Raw genomic sequence first — 20,189 nt, 5'->3', positions numbered from 1 at the left:
AGTGGGGAGTCCTTCCTGGCTTTGTCAGGAGCAGTTTGAGGTCTTGGCTGAAGACAGGAAGGCATAAGGCTGGAAAGGGGTGGGAGCAGAACATGGAGGGTGTGAATTTCCAGCCGAAGAAGTTTGATGGGGTTTGGGAAGGAGGTGAGAGGGAGCCACCAGGAAAGGATGTGAGCTGGACCTTTGGAATTCTTAAAGGGACCCTTGTCTTCTCTGCCATATTTCTGTCTCAGGGATGACGTGAGGAAAAAAAAAAAGAGGAGGAAATGGGCTTGAGTTTCCACTGACACCTTACAGTCAAGGAAGGCCCTGTTCTTTCATAAGGAAAAGTGGAAATCCTCTGTTTACTTAAGGGCCATTAACATGTTTTCATATTAAAATACCAAATGATCTGCCGTGACTCCAGATAGACTCATCTAAATAAAAGGAAGCTGTTTCCTTACAAATTGAGTCACAAAGGATAAATATTTGGGGAGTGCCATAGAAACAAATGCGCTGTCTTCCTGAAATGTGGAAAATGAATTTTGTAGCATTGATTTGCATGAAAACAATATTCTTCCCGGTGTTCTACCTAGAATATTGAAATGGAGGTATTAAGATAGATGATAGATAGGACAGATAGATTGCTAGAGAGCTAGATTAGATAGATAGATAGATAGACAGACAGACAGACAGATAAGATAGATAGATCGATGAGGTTAAATATTCTTAGGATGGAAGAAGGGGTCAGATAATCACGTCTCAGACAGATCTGGAATTCCAGGCAGCAGGAACTAATGAAGTGGTCTCTTCAGAGTTTTACCATGGGACGAATTCACCCCCGATTAGTTTTTATTCTTTGAGTCACTTCTCTCAAGACAAAGATCTTTGGGCAAGAGTTCAGTTGGCCTAGCTTAGATACGTTTCTACTCCTTGGCCAGGGATGTGAGCCTTCTGACCAATAGTTTCACCAAATCTACAAGGAACCCTAGAGAGACTTTTTTCCCAGTGGAGGAACTGGATGTTGTTCCTAAAAGAAAAGGGCAGAGGGACCCTGGGCAGGCAAAATTTTCAGCTGCCTGCCACCTTAGCCCCTGTCCCCACACTCACTTCTGAACCACATGTGATCAGTCTTCTCTTCCCACCACATAACTGAAACTTCAAGGTCATGGGTGAGCTCTATGTTGTTAAGTCTTATTTATAGGAGCGATCAGCTCACTGCACTGCAAGGCTGGAAAGGTGTTTAAAATGTATACTTAGGCATGTCTTGGCTCTTTCTGATATAATTCAGCTGGCAAAGGCTCTGGCAGGAAGCCAGACAGACACAAATAGCGCACCAAAGAGATGCTAAGACATGGGTGATTATAATTGTGCAAGGAGTAGAAACTTCTCTGCTGAGACTTTGGATGTGGCAGAGATTTGGGGAGTAGAAGGGGGGCAAAGCACAGTTTCAGCCAACCCCATTTACAAGCGTTGATTAGCAGTAATGAATTCACAACCTTGCAATTGCTCATTTTTTTTTTCTTCTGCTGCTGAGTCATGGATAAGACTCTAAGCTCTGATTAGCTGTGATCCCGAATTCTCAGCACAATTCTAAGAGCATTCCTTCAAATTCAACAATATGTGGTAAGTGTCTTGTATTAATTAGGATTCCATGTGGATGCAAGGAACAGAGACCCACAATAACAGTGGCTTAAACAAGATGCTTCTTTCTTTTTTTTTTTTTTTTTGAGACAGAGTCTGGCTCTGTTGCCCAGGCTGGAGTGCAGTGGCGCAATCTCGGCTCACTGCAAGCTCCGCCTCCTGGGTTCACGCCATTCTCCTGCCTCAGCCTCCCGAGTTGCTGGGACTACAGGCGCCCGCCACTACGCCCGGCTAATTTTTTGTATTTTTAGTAGAGACGGGGTTTCACCATGTTAGCCAGGATGGTCTTGATCTCCTGACCTCGTGATCCGCCCACCTCGGCCTCCCAAAATGCTGGGATTACAGGCGTGAACCACCGCGCCCAGCCAAGATGCTTATTTCTCCCTTCAATAAAAATCCACAGGTCTGCAGTTATGTAAACATCCACAGGCATGCAGTTAAGAGCTGTTTGGTGGCTGTGCCCTGTGAATTCCTTAGGGACCCAGACCTGTTCCACTTTAACCCTAAAGACTGATCCTTGTCAACAGTGACCAAGATGGCAGTTTGTGCCTCAGCTGCATACGTGTGCATTTCAGGCAAAGCATGAAGAAAGAACTGGAGAAGAAAGGGCTAAAGAAGATTCTAGGAGCTGACATATAGCACTTTCACTTACATGCCTTTGGCCAGAGCATGTGGCTACAAAGGATGCTGAGAGATGTGGCCTTTACTCTGTGTGGCCATATGCCCAGCTCAGCCACAGGAATGACATTGCTTTGAGAGAAGGGGAGGATGGAAATTGAGCAACTTAGCAGTCCCCTTTCCACTTTTACTTGTGCTGAATTCATAAACATGTGGGCAGCTTTCCTCTCCTCTGAGCAGCAAACACTTCTTCTGAGGTTCTTGTTTTGGCAGGTTGGCCAGACAGGCACCCCACTTGACTGCTCAACTATGAAACTGCAGTTCCAGAGAAGAGAACAGGTCTGAATTAAGCACCTTAAGCCAGTTGGTCAGCATCTCCTTTTATTCGGAGAGTAGTTACTGAGATTCAAACCCATGTCAACTGAGTAGCAATGTGTTTGGCTATAGGGTAGGGCGTAACCCTAGTCTATGTCTCTCAATAGTGAGTTATTTCATAAAGGCTCAGCCCATCGTCAGGAATATGCTGGTCTTGCTTAAAGCTTTTTCAGAAGTGTTCATAGGGTCCTGAGAATTTTGTGAGCACTTCTTTACTGCTTCTCTTGCCTCCTCTTTTAGTTGGTGCTGAGTTCACTGCATGAAGGGTCCCAGGAGTCCTCTTTCCCCTTGGTTTTTCTACTCCTTTCCTTTTCTGCTCTTTCTACCACCTCCTACTGCTGGGCCTTTTTGTATCTGTACTCCACCATGGAAAATAAGTTTTGTTTGCCCCAGATCTTCCCATTTCCCAGAGTGGAGCCTTTATAATTCATGATGTTTACTAAACTTGATCTCTGCCCTTTCAAGGGATGGAACTCAGATAATGAAAGATATAGGGAGGGATACATTGCTTAAATCTGTGAGTGGGCATTACAATGGGCCTAAGTGTCCTAAGAGGGATTGGCTTGCCATGGGAGGTGGTGAGCTCCCCATGTGTGGAGAAGTTCAAGAAGGTGTGAAATAATCGTTGGGTGGAGGACAGTTCAAGGACTTCATGTTTCTGGAGAGCAATTAAGTTCAATGGCTTCTACTCCCAGTCTGACCTGTGCTTCTGTGAGCTTGAAAAATATATATTGTGTTGCAATGTGCATTCTTTAGGGAATGAAGGTAAAAGGGCAAGTGGTCATGGGAGATTGTCAAGGATAGGGGCAAAGGGTACTGGTTCCCCAGCCAGACCACCAGGGTCCAAATTCTGGCTGCACATCATCTCTGCAACCCTGGACAAGTCAGTGCTCTTTCTGTGTATCCATCCATCTGTGTCATGGGAGTTGCAGATTTTTTTACTTCATGGGATATTGTGAAGATTAAGTATTATAATGTACGTAAAACACTCATAACAGTTCCAAGCACACAGTAAGCACTCAATAATCCTAATCCTTATGATTATTATTGTTACATATATTACTGTATCTAGCAAAAACAATATTAGAATTGTTAGTATTATAATAATTATTATCATCATTGATGGGGAAGGAAAAATGAAGCCCACCTGAGTTGACAGGCAAGACCCTCTCCAAACAGTAAAACAATTAAAAACCAAGTTGTATTTGTCTGTGCTCCTTTGGATTCAACTGACCAACACCCAGGCAAAGGGAAAATATATTGGCTTGCTTTTTTTTTTTTTTTTTTTTTTTTTTTGAGATGGAATCTTGCACTGTCGCCCAGGCTAGAGTGCAATGGCATGATCTCGGCTCACCGCAACCTCTGCCTCCCAGGTTCAAGCGATTCTCCTGCCTCAGCCTCCCATGTAGCTGGGATTATAGGCGCCTGCCACCACACCCAGCTAATTTTTGTATTTTTAGTAGAGACGGAGTTTCACCACATTGGCCAGGCTGGTCTGAAACTCCTGACCTCAAGTGATCCACCCACCTTGGCCTCCCAATGTATTGGCTTTTGTAAGTAAGAAGGGCAAAGGAGTAGCTGAGGATCTGGGAAGCAGGAACTGGAGATTGAATGGCACGGGTCCCCAGCAGCCAGCATGCTCTGTCTTCCCTTCTCTTTGTTTGGGCCTTGCAGGAAGGTAGGCTCTCAGCAGAGCCTTGAAGGCCAGGTATTTGAGAGCCAGGCAAGTAAAGCAGAAGGAGAGCATGAGTGAGCCATTGGGAGTGGGGACAGAAACGGCGAGAACCTATCCAAGGCACCGTGCTGAGCTATGAAGCTGGAGGGCAGCGCAGGCTGTGACCCAAAAAGGCCACACAAGGCCACATGCTCCTGAGTGACAGGAGGGACATGTGATATGCTGGGCCTTGGCCCATGCTGTCTCCTCTGCCTGGCTCATTTTCTCCTCTTTTCTACCTGGTGAATGCATCCTTCAAGGCCCAGTTAATTCATCATCTACTTTGTCAAGTTTTTCTCACCACCTGTATCAGTTGAGAATTGCATTCAGCTATGATCACAACAGAGGCTTAAGCCCATAACAAGCAATCTGGAGCCAGGCATTCCAGAAGTGGTGTAGTCTTTCCATCGTGCCCTCTGGGACCCAGGCAATGTCTCTCTTTCTGCACACTCAGACATACTATTGCCCCTGTGGACATAGGATTACTGCTCTGCCTATAGCATCATATCCCTTGCAGTAGGTAGAATAATGGACCCCCAGAGATGTCCACACGCTAAGCCTCAGAACCTGTGAATATGGTAGGTTCCATGGCAAAGGGGAATTAAAATTACAGATGGAATTAGAGTTTCCAAACAGCTGACTTTAAAATAGGGAGATCAGTATCCTGGATTATCTGGGTACACTTTGTATAACCACAGGATCCTTAAATGTGGAAGAGGGAGGCAGAAATCAGAAGGAGGGGTGGCTGCAGGGAAGGTCAGAGAGATGCAACAGTGCTGGTTTTGAAGATGGAGGAAGGGACCCACAAGGCACGGAACGTGGGTGACCTCAGGGAGCTGAAAAGGGCAAGGAAATGGATTCTCCCCTAGAGCCTGCAGAAGGGAACACAACGCTGCCAGCACCTTGATTCTAGCCTGGCAAACCCCGTGTCAGACTTCTGACATACAGAAATATAAGATAATAAATGTAGATTGTTGTAAGCCACTAAGTTTGTTGTAGTTGTTACAGCAGGAATTGGAAACGAATGCGTCTCTTTAGCACCAGGTCCCTGTACCTGGCAGGAAGGAAGGAAAGGCAAATGTCACTTAAGCCAACGCTCCTTTCCTTTTTTTTTTTTTTTTTTTTTTGAGACAGGGTCTCACTCTGTCACCCAGACTGGAGTACAGTGTTGTGATCATCACTCACTGCAGTCTTGAACTCCTGGGCTCAAGAGATCTTCCCACCTTAGCCTCCAGAGTAGCTAGAACTAAGGGTATATGTCACCATGCCCAGCTAACTTTTTATTATTTGTAGAGATGGGGGTCTTGTCTTGCCATGTTGCTCAGGCTGGTCTCATCCTCCTGGGCTCAAGCAATCCTCCAGCCTCAGTCTCCCAAAGTGCTGGGATTACAGGCATGAGCCACCGCACCCAGCCCTCCTTTCCGTTTTAGGGAGTTGTGTGGAAGTCCCTTCAGATCATTTTTACTTACATCTCATTGGCCAGAGCTGTCCCATGGCCAGCTTTATCTTCAGCGGAAGCTAGGATACATAATTTTTTTCAGGTGGGCATGTTGCCATCCCCAACCAAATAAGGATTCTGTTAGTTTGGAAGAGGGGGAGAATAGATACTGAGAAGACCACTCAGCGTCCCCACCACACACTCCCAGGCAGGACCAACTATTCTACGGCATGTTGTTCTTTCCTCTATTATTGCTATTTTTGGTTTGTATTGTAATTTATGTGTTCACATGGCTGTTTGCATTACTTGACCAAGAAGTCTCGTGAGCAGACACTGTGTCTGATTTATTTCTCCATCCCCAGTGCTCAGCATAGTGCCTGATACAGAGAAGGTGTTTGCATGAAGTTAGATGGATGAATGTCTAAATAAACTTTGAAATAAGAGCATGATCGATGCACTTCCCAGAGCGAGAGTTCCTTTCTATTTTCTTGTGAGGATGATCTATTGGGGTTAGGTAGATTTTATAAGACCATTTGGCCATGATTGCAACCTCATCTCCAGTAAATTAAACCTACACAGCTGCAGTGTGTCACCTTTCCTTATGGCTTATTACAGTTTGCTTTTTGCTCAGAAGGAACTGAGCAAGCAGGTTAGAGGCTGTTATGTGCACCTGCCACAGCCTACGGATCCTCAATTAACCTTGCGTATAAATTACACTTCCTGCCCATTCTTTATTTTTAGCACAGCAATATCTACTTGGCTCTTCCAGAGAAGACTGCATTAGATTTCAGTCATGAAACTACAAAACAGTGGCGTCTGCAGCCTGGCTGGGATGACTGTTGTTAACCACATGACACTCTGTTCCTTGGGAAGCTGCTTTGCCCCAGGACTCAGGTTTTCCTGAGAAAGAGCAGCCTGGACTGACCACACCCTCAGAGCCTGGCCCAAGGCCACATGTGAACTTATAGAAAAATCTGCTATTGGATCTGACATAAACTCTCCATTTCCTTCATTCATTGCATTTGGGTTGAAACTCAGTTGTTGTTATCACAAAGGTTTCATTTCGTTCCTTTTTTTTCTCTCCCTCTCTCTTCGTTCCTTCTCAGTTACACAGTATCATGACCCAAATCTTTAGCACCTGAACTATATAGCACAGAGCCTTGAAACCCATAGGGCCAGGGCACGCCGTGGAGATAGGCCAGCCAGTGGGCATCAGGTCGCAGAGAATTCTTAACCACTTAAGGTTGCTTCACTGGAAGAAGTGAGTTACTGAGAGACAGCCATTTTCAGTTTTAGTCAGCCATTTTTATCACGATCTTGTTTGTTTTAGAATCCCCTGTAGTGCCTAGCTCAGAGTCCAACCAAACAAGCTCCATAAATGTTGATTTTGAATTTAAATAGATGTTGGGGTGCTCCCATTTCCCCTTCACTAGACGCATGGGAAGCTGAGGCCCTGGCCCCTCTTTCATGCCACAGCCTGGGAGATGCTGCCTTCTCAGCAGAAAGCCTCAGGAGGTATTTTGAAAAGGGAATTTGTTGTTTTCATTCTGGTTAGATAAGTAACAAATTAATTTTTTAAACTGGGAAAATATTGAAAATTATTTTTTAAAAATGAAATCACCTTTAATTCCATTACTCAGAGACAACTATCACTGACATTTTTCTGTTTTTTCAGTCTTAATTCTCATGAAGGGGTGCCCTGTTTCCCTCCATATTTCTCAGAGGATTCAGGATTAGGGAAGGGAAGAGAGGGTGCCTTATGTTCTTTCTAATCGTTTAGCTTTGGGTATTATTGGGATATATATAAATACATATAACACACATATAAATATATGTGTATATATATTATATAACTGGCATATACATTATTGGGATATATATTAGTAGGATATATATACATATATATATATACAATGTATACACACTTCTATTTGACCTGTACCAGTTCATTATTACCACAATAATGCTAGCTAACACGCCCTCAAATTCAGTGGCTTAAACCCAAAGTCATTTATTCTTGCCCACACTTCTGTGAGTAGGCTGGGTATTTGCTGATCTAGGCTGGGCTTAGCTGAGTGGCTCTAATTTCAGGTGCATCTGAACTATATAGCTGAGAGCCCTGAAACCCATAGGGCCAGGGCACACTGTGCCTATCTATGGGTTTGCCTCAGGTCTATTCCATGTATGTTCTTTCTGTGGTCCAGGCTGAAGGGGCAGCAGCTGCCCAGATAAGTTATTGTCTTGGCATTGGAAGGGGTGCAAGAGGACAAGCTCAACTGGGCAAGCACTTTTCAAGCCTCTGCTTGTGTCTTATCTGCTCACATCCTATTGGCTAAAGCAGGTCACATGGCTGCGGCCAGTGTCAAGGGACTGGGAAGTGTATCCCATCCACCATGAGCCTAGAGCAAATCACATGGTCAAGATTGACATCAGTGGCTTGGGGAAGCGTGTACTCTTCCCATGGAAGTAAGGGAGGAAGGAAGGGAATATTTTTGAGAATAATGTAATCTTTTTTTTTTTTTTTTTTTTTTTTGAGATGGAGTCACACTCTGTTGCCCAGGCTGAAGTGCAGTGGTGCAATCTGGGCTCACTGCAGCCTTGCAGCCTCTGTCTCCTGGGTTCAAGTGGTTCTCCTGCCTCAGCCTCTAGAGTAGTTGGGATTACAGGTGTACACCACCATGCCCAGCTAATTTTTGTATTTTTAGTAGAGACAGGCTTTCACCATGTTGATCAGGCCAGTCCCAAACTCCTAACCTCAGGTATACGCCTGCCTCGGCCTCCCAAAGTGCTGAGATTACAGGCATGAGTCATCGCAACCGGCCCAAGAATAATATAATCTACTGCACACCCTAAATATCTGCTAAAGTACTCTGTACTTTGAGATTTAAATCAAATCTGCTCAGGCCAGGTGCGGTGGCTCATGCCTGTAATCACACCTCAAATAAATAAATAAATAAATAAATAAATAAATAAATAAATAAATAAATAAAACCTGCTCAGAGCCCACCTGGTTGGTAGTATCATCCAGTCTACACAGGGAACCTCTAGTCCAGAGCTCCTCTACTCATTGAATTAATTCAGTTTCTGGATAATGTGACTGTCTCGTGTGTTGTTCCTATTTCACACTCATATCTCTTTACTTACTCCCCCCAAAATAATTTACACAGATGTGTGTAGAAGATTTTGCTGAACATCTGGAACAGCAAAGAAGTTTTATATCTCTATGTTTGTATCTCTAGATTGGTCAGTCCCCTCTCCATAAATTCTCTTTGCGTCTCACCCACACACAGCCTCTCAAGTTAAAGCTTGCTGAAGAATTCACTCTTGTCTCCAAAATTCTGAAAGTCTTATCTTGGCTGGGCCACACCTTTGCGCAACTTAGCTCAGCTTTTTAAATTCATTCGGTGTAGGTGTATTGAGCATTTGTGCCCTCTGTCTGAGGAATTTATAATCTAGTAGGGGAAATTAATAATTTATGTTACTATTTGGGGCCAGAAAATTCTTTGCTGTAGGGTGCCATCCGGTGCACTGTGGGATGTTTAGCAGCATCCCTGGCCTCTGCCCACTAGATGCCAGTAACACCAGTCCCACCCCCTTGAGCTTTGGACAACCAAAATATCTCTAGACATTGCTGAATATCCCCTGAGGGACAAGATCACCTCAGTTGAGAGCCACTGCTCTAATATATGGTAGACTTGATAAGACTTCTGATAAAACAAAATAATGTGCTAAGAAATGTTCAGAGGGAAGCGATGTTATTTCCTGGCAGTGAAATCTGTGAACGCCTCATGACAGGTGGCATCTGAGCTGAGACTTCAAGAATGGTTGGGAGTTTGAGTTGAGTTTCCTAGAGGAGGAAAAGACATGGGGTACATGTGGGCAAATAAGAGTGGCTCTATTTGACTAACGCATGAAGTGAAATAGGCATGTTGTTAGAGTGGAGCTGATAGGTACTGGGAGGCTAGATACCATGGGGACTTATAAGCTGTAGGACTTCTACTTTTACCCTGAGTGAAATGACAAATATATCAGAGCTGTGTTCATTTGGAGGAGGTTAATTTGGATATAGGGCTTGCCTTCATAACCCAAAGTAATTGCTGCAAAGATTATCCCTCCAGAGGTCATTTTTCTGACACCCAGGAATGAAACAGAAAGGCCATCTTAGGGGCACAGTATGTCGCTAAATAAATTCATGCCTGGATCTTGGTGTTCCTTGCCTTTCAGAAAACCCCACTCTGAACTCCTTATTTTAGGTCTAAGTCTAATGGCCAGTTCCCGAGAGCAGATTAAAAGATGGAAAAAGAGGGCCAGGCACGGTGGCTCACGCCTGTAGTCTCAGCACTTTGGGAGCCTGAGGCAGGAGGATTGCTTAAGCCCAGGAGTTCAAGACCCACCCAGGCAACATAGTAAGACCTCACCTCTACAAAAAAAAAATTAAAAATTAGCTGGGCATGGTGGTGTGTGCCTTTAGTCCCAGCTCCTTGGGAAGCTGAGGTGGGAGGATTGCTTGAGCCCAAGAGGTAGAGGCTGCAGTGAGCTATGATCGTACCACTACACTCCAGCCTGGGTGACAGAGTGAGACTCTATCTCAAAAAAAAAAAAAAAAAAAAAAAGATGGAAAAGGAGGAAAGCAAGGGAGGGGACTTATATAGGCAGACACAGACTCAGCAGCAAAGCTTCCAGCACAACAGAGGGGAAAGAGACCAAAAGAAAAAATGAATGAATGAGTGATTGAATGAATGAACCAATGAATAAATTCAGATCAAATAATTCAAGAGGCACAGCAGTCTAGAGTTTTAGCAAGAGAACATTTATCCCTTCATTATTCCTGAAGACATTGCTGCATATCAGTGCCATCCTACTCTGCCAGTATATGTAATGTTTAACAAGGTGGGGGATGTGGAGAACACTTTAGATCCCATGTGGTAAGAGTTGCTCAATGGTTAGGAACAGGGTTTAGAGTCAGAGCACCTGGCTTGAATCCTTGCTTCAAGGCTCTGTGGCACTAAAGCCTACTTTACTAGGTTACTTCACCTTGCCAAGCCCTACTGATCTCATCGGTAAAATGGGGATTCCCTACTCACAGGGTCATTGGGAAGTTTGGATAAAATAATCCACATGAATTCTTAGCTCAGTTCCTGGCACAGAATAAGTGCTCAGTAAACACTGGTGGTAATTATTATCATTTCACTGAAAGAATATGGCTGTTGAGACTTTCCCCAAATCATAGCTGCAGCTGCTGTTCTGGAATATTTCCAGAGTCTCCTGGCAGTGCTGAAATTTCCCTTTTATAAAATACATAGGATGGCTGTGAAAATTGAGGAAAGTTCCAAAAGGCAGGGGCAGTTGCATCTGTCTTCTTCATTTCCCTTCTTTTTGGCAGTAGAATCCAGGCCACAGAGGGAGAGGACACCAGGCTCCCAAGGGTACTGGCCACCAGCTATTTCTTGGCAACATACTTCCTTTGAGCAAGAATGGCCCTTTACTTTTTGGCCAACCTGAGAGAGCACTTACTCTGAGCCGGTCAGGAGAATATGAAGCTATTTTCCTTCTGATGTTATGTCCTATGCTATGTATATATAATCTCCCTCCAAATAAGAAAGGTGCACATGCATGGTGTTGGCAGGGAAACATCAAAACATATTGCATAGTGGTGGCTGTGAACCAGTGGAGGCAGTGCTGTGTTGATTTCCCTTGACCAATGGCTGCCCAGTGGCAGAGCTGGAAACACAGGATGCTGTGTAATGTAAAACCTTGGCCTGGCTCCTCAGCGTAATGTAAAACAAAGGCTGCCAGGAAGGTACAAATCGCCCAACAGGAAGGAGCTGCTCTCTTGCCCGTGGATGGCAGGACAATAAAGTAACTTGTCCTTTGTTTGTGTGTTTTCCAGGCTGGAGCAAGAAATACAAACGCTAGAAAGTGAAGAGTCCCAGATATCTGCCAAAGAGCAAATCATCCTAGAGAAACTGAAGGAAACAGAAAAATCCTTCAAGGACTTTCAGAAGGTGAAGAAAACAAAAACGATTTCTCAAAGTTATTTCCATGGGGAAGTAAGGCCTAGCAAAATGGTGCCAACTGGGAAACAGGCCAGTGGGCATTGATGAGAAATCTGAGCCACGAACTCTATGAAATGAGGTGCAGATGTGTGAGGACCAGGGGCCATCCTGAAGCTAAGCATGACATATCTTTGGGTGTGGGACCATCTGGCCTGCTGCAAGGCATAGGGAAGAGTCATTAGATTACCCCATCTGCCTGCTCTCCAGATCCCTGATATGCCTTGTGCCTGAAAAGCCTTCTCTTATTGGACTCTAGAATTCTAAAACCAATTCTGATGAAGCAGAATAAACATGCTCTTTGTGGCTTTAATTATAGTTTGCTTTTTGAGTCTTTCATTATAAAAAGGCCAGAAGCAACACCTTATGAAGTGGACATGAATTCCAAATACAAAGAGTGTAAATACATGAAATTTTACTGTATATAGAAACAGATGGTGCCTGTAATCCCAGCACTTTGGGAGGCCGGAGCGGGTGGATCACGAGGTCAGGAGATCGAGACCATCCTGGCTAACGTGGTGAAACCCTGTCTGTACTAACAAATACAAAAAAAAAATTAGCCGGGCGTGGTGGCGGGCGCCTGTAATCCCAGCTACTGAGGAGGCTGAGGCAGAAGAATGGCATAAACCCGGGAGGTGGAGCTTGCAGTGAGCTGAGATTGCGCCACTGCACTCCAGCCTGGGCGACAGAGCAAGACTGCATCTCAAAAAAACAAAAACAAAAACAAACAAACAAACAAAAAAACAGGTGGTGCCGTGTATCAAAGAGTAGAGTCCGTAAAACCAGTAGGCTCTGAACAAACATCTCAGGACCTCCCTCCATTTTATAACAGTTTCTGCTGTACCTATGAGTGACAGAAAAGCAATCTAATGAAATCAATTTAGGATGGGATTTTCTGATATCATTCTCTAGCATGACCAAGGATATTTGCTAGATCATTGAAATGAATCTCTATTGGGAGAAATTTAGTATAAATTGGGAATTATAATTTTGGAATTCTAAATAAATTGTCCAGAAGAAAAGAGATTGTTGCGTTTCCCCAGCACAGTCAAATTCTGGGCCGGGGCATGGGAGAAAGATGGGTTAAGTCTTTAAAGATGGGAAAAGATGGGATTGTACCCCCACATGTAGAGTAACGCTCTGCCTTGTTTTTGTTCCTACAGGGTTTCTCCAGTACGGATGGAGGTAAGTGCTCTCTGCCCCGACTGTAGATGAATGTTTTAATCCTGGTCAGCTTAGGGGGTTTCATTAACAGGGGCTTAAGGAAGAGGTACTGTGTTGGTTTGTAAAGGCATCAGAAGAAGTAGCAGCGCTGGTTGCAGGCCACTGAGGAGGTCCACATTCCAAGCCTTCCCTGCCTCTCTTCTTCAGGAACTATCTCTTGGCTCACTGTTCCTCCTCTTACAAAATTGGCCTGGCTCTTCTCCTTCCCATTAGTCCCAACGCTCACTGCTTGGGCCTCTCTTGAAAGGTACCCAGCAAAGAAGAGTACTAACATCAGGACATGGTCCCTTGTAGGAATGAGCCCATTTGTCTTGGTGGTTAGGTCCTCAGGTTGAAACACACGTGAGAAGTTTAAGAAATTTGGGGAAAATATTTGGTGTTTGGGAAACCTTTCTACAGCCTCTGGATTTTCTTTGCTTTCTCTCTCTCTCTCTCTGATCAGACAACTGTCGTTTCTTCCATAGAAACAGGGCTGGGCAAAAACTTCCCTCCCTGTGTGGGATAGTTGGTTCAGAGCATAGGAAGGTAGGAGTGGGGTCCTGGCTTCCTGGTGGCAAGAGCAGGTCTTTCACCTTCTCTACCTTCCCTACCTTTCCTCTGTCCTCTCCTCTCCTTACCTGGACCGTGGGGATGAACTTGAGATTGTGTACTTCTCACCCTTCACCTTGCGCCCTATCCTCAGCTGCAAACCCATGATTCCTACTTTTATTTGGCCCTCAGCTAGACCTGCTTTACAGTGCAGAGACTTGTTGGAAAGACCAGATATTGTCTGCTCCCCTGGCTCTTAGAAAGTCACATTCTAGGGCTGGGTGTGGTGGCTCAGGTCTGTACTCCCAGCACTTTGGAAGGCTGATGTGGGAGGATCCCTTGAGCCCAGAAGTTCAAGGCTGCAGTGAGCTATGGTCACACCAGTGCACTCCAGTCTGGGTGATAGCAAGGTCTTGTATTAAAAACAAACAGAAAAGGTCAACCTCTAGACTAGGAAGATGATCAGGAGCCAGGATAAGAATTGGCATCAGTGTTTTCCCAGCGTCATTTGGAAATATACGGGGAAAGGTTTAAAAATGTGTTTCTCTGGATTAGTCAAAGGTATTTGCATGAAGGATAGTTCTGACTTTGGCAAAACAAACAAACAAACAAACAAACCTGTGATTTTTAATTTTTTTTTCCCCTAGCAAGAGACCTGGATTTTGTCTCCCCAGGTGATCTTTAGGAAGGTACTAAATTAAACTTCATGCTCTGAGTACATGTAAGCAGGGCCAAGTCATGTCCAAGCTAGCAAGGACTCTAGGAAAAGCGGACCTACAATACTTCTAGGAAGTCTCTATGGTGTGACCAAGTCAGGGCACTTGTTCTGTGCTTTGGGGGTGGGGCACGGATTAAGGAAGTGGCCTTGGGGAATTGTGGGTACAGCATGGGGAGGATGGCAGGCTTCCCTGAGTCTGGGAAGACCTGAGACATGCCACACAATTAGCAATAATACAGTGCATGTCAGGCTGGGATGCAGTGTGGGACACTGACCCATGAACACCTACCCAAAGAGTGCATGTTGGCCTTTTATGCTTTCACTTTTTTTTTCCCTTCCCTTCTCAAATCGGGAATTTCCCTAGACATCTCTCTGATAATTAGGGAAGGGAAAGACCCTGTATGCCATGTTCCTGAGGAGTCTGTGTGGGGCATGGAGACCTGTCATACTCTGTGACTTGTTAACAAGCAAAAATGCAACCGCATCATGAACTCTCACCACCTCTTTCATTTTTACCTCAAACTTCTTTCATTTTCTTCTGTATTGCTTCCCATTGTTTTCACTCATCCACCTAAGCCATTCGTAGAGGTGGTAAGAAGCCTAGTCATAACTGAAAAGAGCCTGCAGGGAAAGTTGCCCACAGACTCCATCCTCCAGGATGGGGGAGCTCAGGCTTAAGAGGATGCAAAAGTCTTAGGGATCTCATTTCTTGGGAAATGGCCCAGGGAAGAGTTTCCATGGTCTTACCTGTCACCCTGCATTATAATTCCTGCCATCTGTGGTTATCACCAAGCCTGGGTGACCTCTTTGTCTGTCATACCACATCTATTAGCAAAGAAAGAAGTTTGAAGGCGGGAACACATACATCCCAGAATGTGATTGATGTATATAGAGTCACAATGTGGTGAAGCACATCCCAGTTGAGGGACTTTGGGATGTCTCTTTATCTTCTCATTCTTCAATTTCAAAGGCCCCGAGTTGCCAAGACCCTCTTAGAATCAACCAACTTGCTACAAAAAACTAACCAGATATTATTATAGAACAATGGTGACTTAAGAAACACAGTTAATTTCTGATGCATGCAGATTACAGAATCCAGGTCCAGTTAAGATTATGTAACTATACAGACACTGCAGATAAGCAGCAAAAGCATCCCAACTCATGAGGTGCTATGAGATAGCTGCTGGTGTCTGTGTGTGTAATGACCCCATCTCAGGTAACCTAAGTGTGTCCCTCTATGCATGGCAGAGGAAATAGAGGTACCGTACTGCTGGATCACCAGTGGCTTTTGATTGCATGATAGCGTGGGCAATCAAGAACAATTTATTCTATTCTTGAGTAGAATCTCCTGGTCATATACATTCTGACACCCACTCTCCTCCCCCGCCAACACACGTTGTTATATAGCAGAATGCTCATCTATTGGGTGGGTTGGTTTTCACTGTCTTAGGCATAATGTCTTGTACACCTATAAATTGCATATAGTATATATCTGGTGCTAACTCTGTTCTTTACCCACTGAGGAGGGAGCTGATGCAAAACTCTTGCCAGAACAGGCAAAGGAAAATGTCTGTCCTGGGCCTATCTCAGTCCTTGGTGTATGATATGGATCTTCTTAGGTTCCCATCCCATCCCAGTCTGTGGTGGCTTAGAGCGTTTCCCACATCAAAACCTTCATACCAGTTATTCGCAAACTTCAATCTTCAGCTGCCTGTAAGTTATGTGTTTGTTTGTTTGTTTGTTTATTTTGAGATGGAGTTTCACTCTTGTCACCCAGGCTGGAGTGCAGTGGTGCCATCTTGGCTCACTGCAACCTCCACCTCCCAGGTTCAAGCCATTCTCCTGCCTCAGCCCCCCGAATAGCTGGGATTACAGGTATGAGCCACCGCATCCAGCCTAAGTTATGTTTTAAGAAGAGTTTTCATCAATCTTGTTTCTCTGGCTGTAGCTATTTAGATTCTTCATAGCTACTGTAAATATTTCAGCAGGATTAGAACTAAGAAGCAGTACTCATCTTTAATTTCTACTGTATAAGTTACTGCTTTCCACCTTCTCTGTCAGTGGGGAGAATAGTGTTAGACTATTCTGACTTTGGCAGGAAGAGGGCAGCTTATTAATTGAGGCCACCTGAAGAAGTTTTTCCCATTGAAGGTTTGGCAGGCCTGTTTGTTACTCTTTGTGCTGGCCTATCAGACACTTCCTGTCTATATAACCTTAGGGTTTAGTACTTAATCATATATTGAGGGGGCTGCTCTGTCCTCTTTCTGATGCCCCATTCTCCACTCCCTTATCTTTCTCTCGCTCTCTTTTTTTTTTTTTTTTTTTTTGAGTCAGGGTCTCACTCTGTTACCCGGGCTGGAGCGCAGTGGCGTGGTCTCAGCTCACTGCAACGTCCGCCTCCAGGGTTCAAGCGATTCTCCTGTCTCAGCCTCCCAAGTGGCTGGGACTACAGACACACACCACCAGTCCAAATTTTTGCATTTTAGTAGAGACAGGGTTTCGCCATGTTGGCCATGCTGGTCTCAAACTCCTGACCTCAAGTGATCTGCCTGCCTCAGCCTCCCAAAGTGCTGGGTTTACAGATGTGAGCTACTGCGCCCAGCCCATTCCCTTATCTCTTAACAGAAGCCATGTAGCCCAACCCTCCAAGTGCTGTAGCCTTCAAGCTTGTAGCCAGTAAACATCTGGCAAAGGTAACTCCATCATCCGCTCCCATCTGGCAGGGAGCTGTCTCCTGGAGGAGGCTGAGACATAAGCCCTGGGAATCACATGTTCTTTCAGATGGAAAATTCCCTGTCTGTAAGTAGTTTTTTTTTTTTTTTTTAACTGCTAAAACATTGAGTATGCAGACACACATGTGACCAGTCCATGAGATCTCACTTGGGCTCCAGCCTCCATCTTATTTGAATGCAGAAAGTCAAATTCACCAAGATCCCATTCCACAGATTTCTGGAAATTATCAGTGAATCTTGGAAGTTCTACAAATCTGCTCTGGTCATCCCTTCTTTCCTAAACTGACCCTCTAGTCCTAGATTACTGCTTCACTCTTCCCACGGACAATTGTCACCCACCTGCCCCTACCCCCTCAGGACCACTGACCTCAAGCTGCTGCTCTTTCTAGTTCTGCCTTGTGCTGCTTTGGGGCACAGACCCTTCCCACAGCGTTCCACAGTGGGAATTAAAGGAAAGAGAAGTCTGTGACCTAAGTTTAAGAATCATGGAGGTGGCTCACGCCTGTAATCCCAGCACTTTGGGAGGCCGAGGTGGGCGGATCATGAGGTCAGGAGATCAAGACCATCCTGGCTAACACAGTGAAACCCCATCTCTACTAAAAATACAAAAAATTAGCTGGGTGTGGTGGTGGGCACCTGTAGTCCCAGCCACTCGGGAGGCTGAGGCAGGAGAATGGCGTGAACCTGGGAGGCAGAGCTTGCAGTGAGCCGAGATTGCGCCACTGCACTCCAGCCTGGGTGACAGAGTGAGACTCCATTTCAAAAAAAAAAAAAAAAAAAAAGAGAGAATCATGGAAGTGCAGTTCAACATGGAGAATAATGCACAACTTCAGACATGTGGCTTCACTCACAGCCCCTGACTCAAATCCAAAACCATCTTCAGGGGGTCCCTGCAGGCAGCTTTCCAGCCATCTCCCAGCCCACCATCATCTCAAAGGCTCAATTTCCTTCCTTGCAGTGAGGGGTGCCTTCAACCATGTCTGCCTTATCCAGGATCCAAGCTCCAACACATATAAGGCACCTGAGAGGGAAAGCAACTTGAGCCTCACTCCACCCTAAGTCCTGCTGTTCTAATCTTCCTTTCTCATTCCTTCTCCCCAAATGGTTAATATGGAAAAATCTTTTTTTTTTTTTTTTTTGAGACAGAGTCTCACTCTGTCACCCAGGCTGGAGTGCAGTGGCACAATCTTGGCTCACTGCAACCTCCTCCTCCTGGGTTCAAACGATCCTCCTGCCTCAGCCCCTCTAGTAGCTGGGACCACAGGTGCATGCCACCATGCCCAGCTAATTTTTGTATTTTTAGTAGAGACGGGGTTCTGCCATGTTGGCCAGGCTGGTCTCAAGCTCCTGACCTCAGGTGATCCACCCGCCTTGGCCTCCCAAAGTGCTGGGATTACAGGCATGAGCCACCATGCCCGGCGAAAAATCTGTTTTCTTAGAGATACTCTACCTTTGCCTATGAACATAATGGTCTAATGTCAATACATTCTGGATTGTTCAGACTCATTTGCAAGTCAGAAAAGGGACTGGTTGGTCTAGAACTGAACTAAGCCTAGTCCAGTGTGTGTTTGCAATCCTCTTCAGCAAGAAATGAAAAAGAAAGCTGCTAGAATGGAAGCAGTACGAGTGGGGTCAGAGGAGGGGTCAGTGATGAGAAATGCGGAGGATTTTGAACAGAGGCAGAGGCTATTGAACAGATTGGATACCAGCAGGGGGAAGAGTGAAGGGTGCTGCTGAGGATCCCAGGTGAACTGCAGTGCTCGTGAGCCAAGATAGAGGACAGGAGAAGCAGCAGGTGAGCAGAGATACAAGGTCCATTTTGCGCATGTTGAGTTTGAGGTGATTGTGGGATATTCAGTGTAGACCTACAGTGAGCAGTTAGATGTAACCATTGATGACTGATGGACGTTCCAGGATTTTGTGATATGGTCGTGATGCTAGGAAGGGATCACATCTCATGGTGCCCAGCTTTCTGGAATCTTCCTGCTTTCACTTTCCCACTTCTTTCTGGGGTGTACCCAGATTTGTCTTGTCTTACCTCAGGGGTTTCCTCCTTTCCTCTGATACCTTGGCATGCTTGCTAATGTTCATGCTCCTCATGTCTCACCTCCCTAAAGAGGCTTGTCGAGATATTTGCCCAAGCAAATCTAATGGGCTCCTTCTTTTGCATAGCAACATTCCCTGCAACTGGGCTAATGGTGGGCTCAAGGGGTGCTGTCATTTAGAATCTCAGGACTTTCTAGCTGAAACACCAGCCTGTGGTATTGAGAACATGAGATCAATTCTGAAGTCTGTTTATTTGTTGTAATGCATATAAAATTGGTCTTTTGAATGAATCAGGCTCATAAAGCTATATCGCCAGTTCAGGGAATGAACCCCATAATAATCAGACACAGAAAGCTTTATTTCCGATTCAGAGAATGGATCTGTTTTTCAGTACTGTTTAATGTACATTTCTAGTTCGATGTTTTCTATTTGTCAATCCCACCAAGTTGATAATGGCTCCCACAAGCCCATCTCTGAATCTTCCCCCCATCCCTGAACTCATTGTCCTCCTAGAATCTAGAGATTTCTGATGACTCTTCTAATACATAGAGCCATCCTGGGGCTTGAGCTCTCTGGCCAGGATCCCTCCTGCCTCAGCTACTCTGCTGAATACCAGTCACTGGGCAAATGCTTGTCTTTGTTTACCCTGATCCTCCTGTTCAGTGGCTGCCTCAGCGGTCCATTATGTAGGGCAGACAAGCTGCTGTCTCGGCAGTGAACCCATTGGGCCTCCCAACACTGTGACTAATTGTATTCCCTGTTCTCTGCTACCAGATGCAGTAAATTACATTTCCTCCCAGCTTCCCGACCTGCCAATCCTCTGTTCACGAACAGCAGAACCATCACCTGGGCAGGACGGGACCAGCAGAGCGGCTGGTAAGTCCTGGGGACCTTTGGACGCTAGGATGGTCCAAGGGGCTTGCATTTCACTGAGCTTTATTAATGAGATGAGTGCCCTGCTATCCTTACATAGGGGGAGCTCACCTTCAGCCCAGCCTCAGATGCAGCCTTCACAGTGGCCACACAAGGCAGGCACCAGCCCCAGATGGGTAATTGAGGACCAAATGGGAAGGAGTTCTGAGGAAATCATACGGCATTTCACCTCCGACTTCGGGGGAGT

The 20,189-nt window shown here is 45.2% G+C and overlaps 1 protein-coding gene across 6 annotated transcripts in view; it reads left to right on the top strand.

The window, feature by feature from the left end:
• The window catches only part of PALM2AKAP2 (PALM2 and AKAP2 fusion), a 528,965-nt gene that overhangs the window by 271,238 nt on the left and 237,538 nt on the right, over positions 1 to 20,189 (top strand). For 3 of the 6 annotated variants that reach the window (XM_063594277.1, XM_034967950.4, XM_003810888.6), the window contains exons 5-7: positions 11,659 to 11,773; positions 12,985 to 13,006; positions 19,844 to 19,945. In XM_063594277.1, the coding sequence (XP_063450347.1) occupies positions 11,659 to 11,773; positions 12,985 to 13,006; positions 19,844 to 19,945 (239 nt within the window). The remainder of the gene's footprint in view (positions 1 to 11,658; positions 11,774 to 12,984; positions 13,007 to 19,843; positions 19,946 to 20,189) is intronic. The other 3 variants (XM_034967951.4, XM_063594278.1, XM_034967952.4) reach the window with 1 other exon arrangement.

The sequence above is a fragment of the Pan paniscus genome, chromosome 11 (assembly GCF_029289425.2).
Source record: "Pan paniscus chromosome 11, NHGRI_mPanPan1-v2.0_pri, whole genome shotgun sequence".
Classification (NCBI taxonomy): domain Eukaryota; kingdom Metazoa; phylum Chordata; class Mammalia; order Primates; family Hominidae; genus Pan; species Pan paniscus.
The sequence above is the reverse complement of the archived record's forward strand: the minus strand, read 5'-3'. Positions and strand labels throughout refer to the sequence as shown.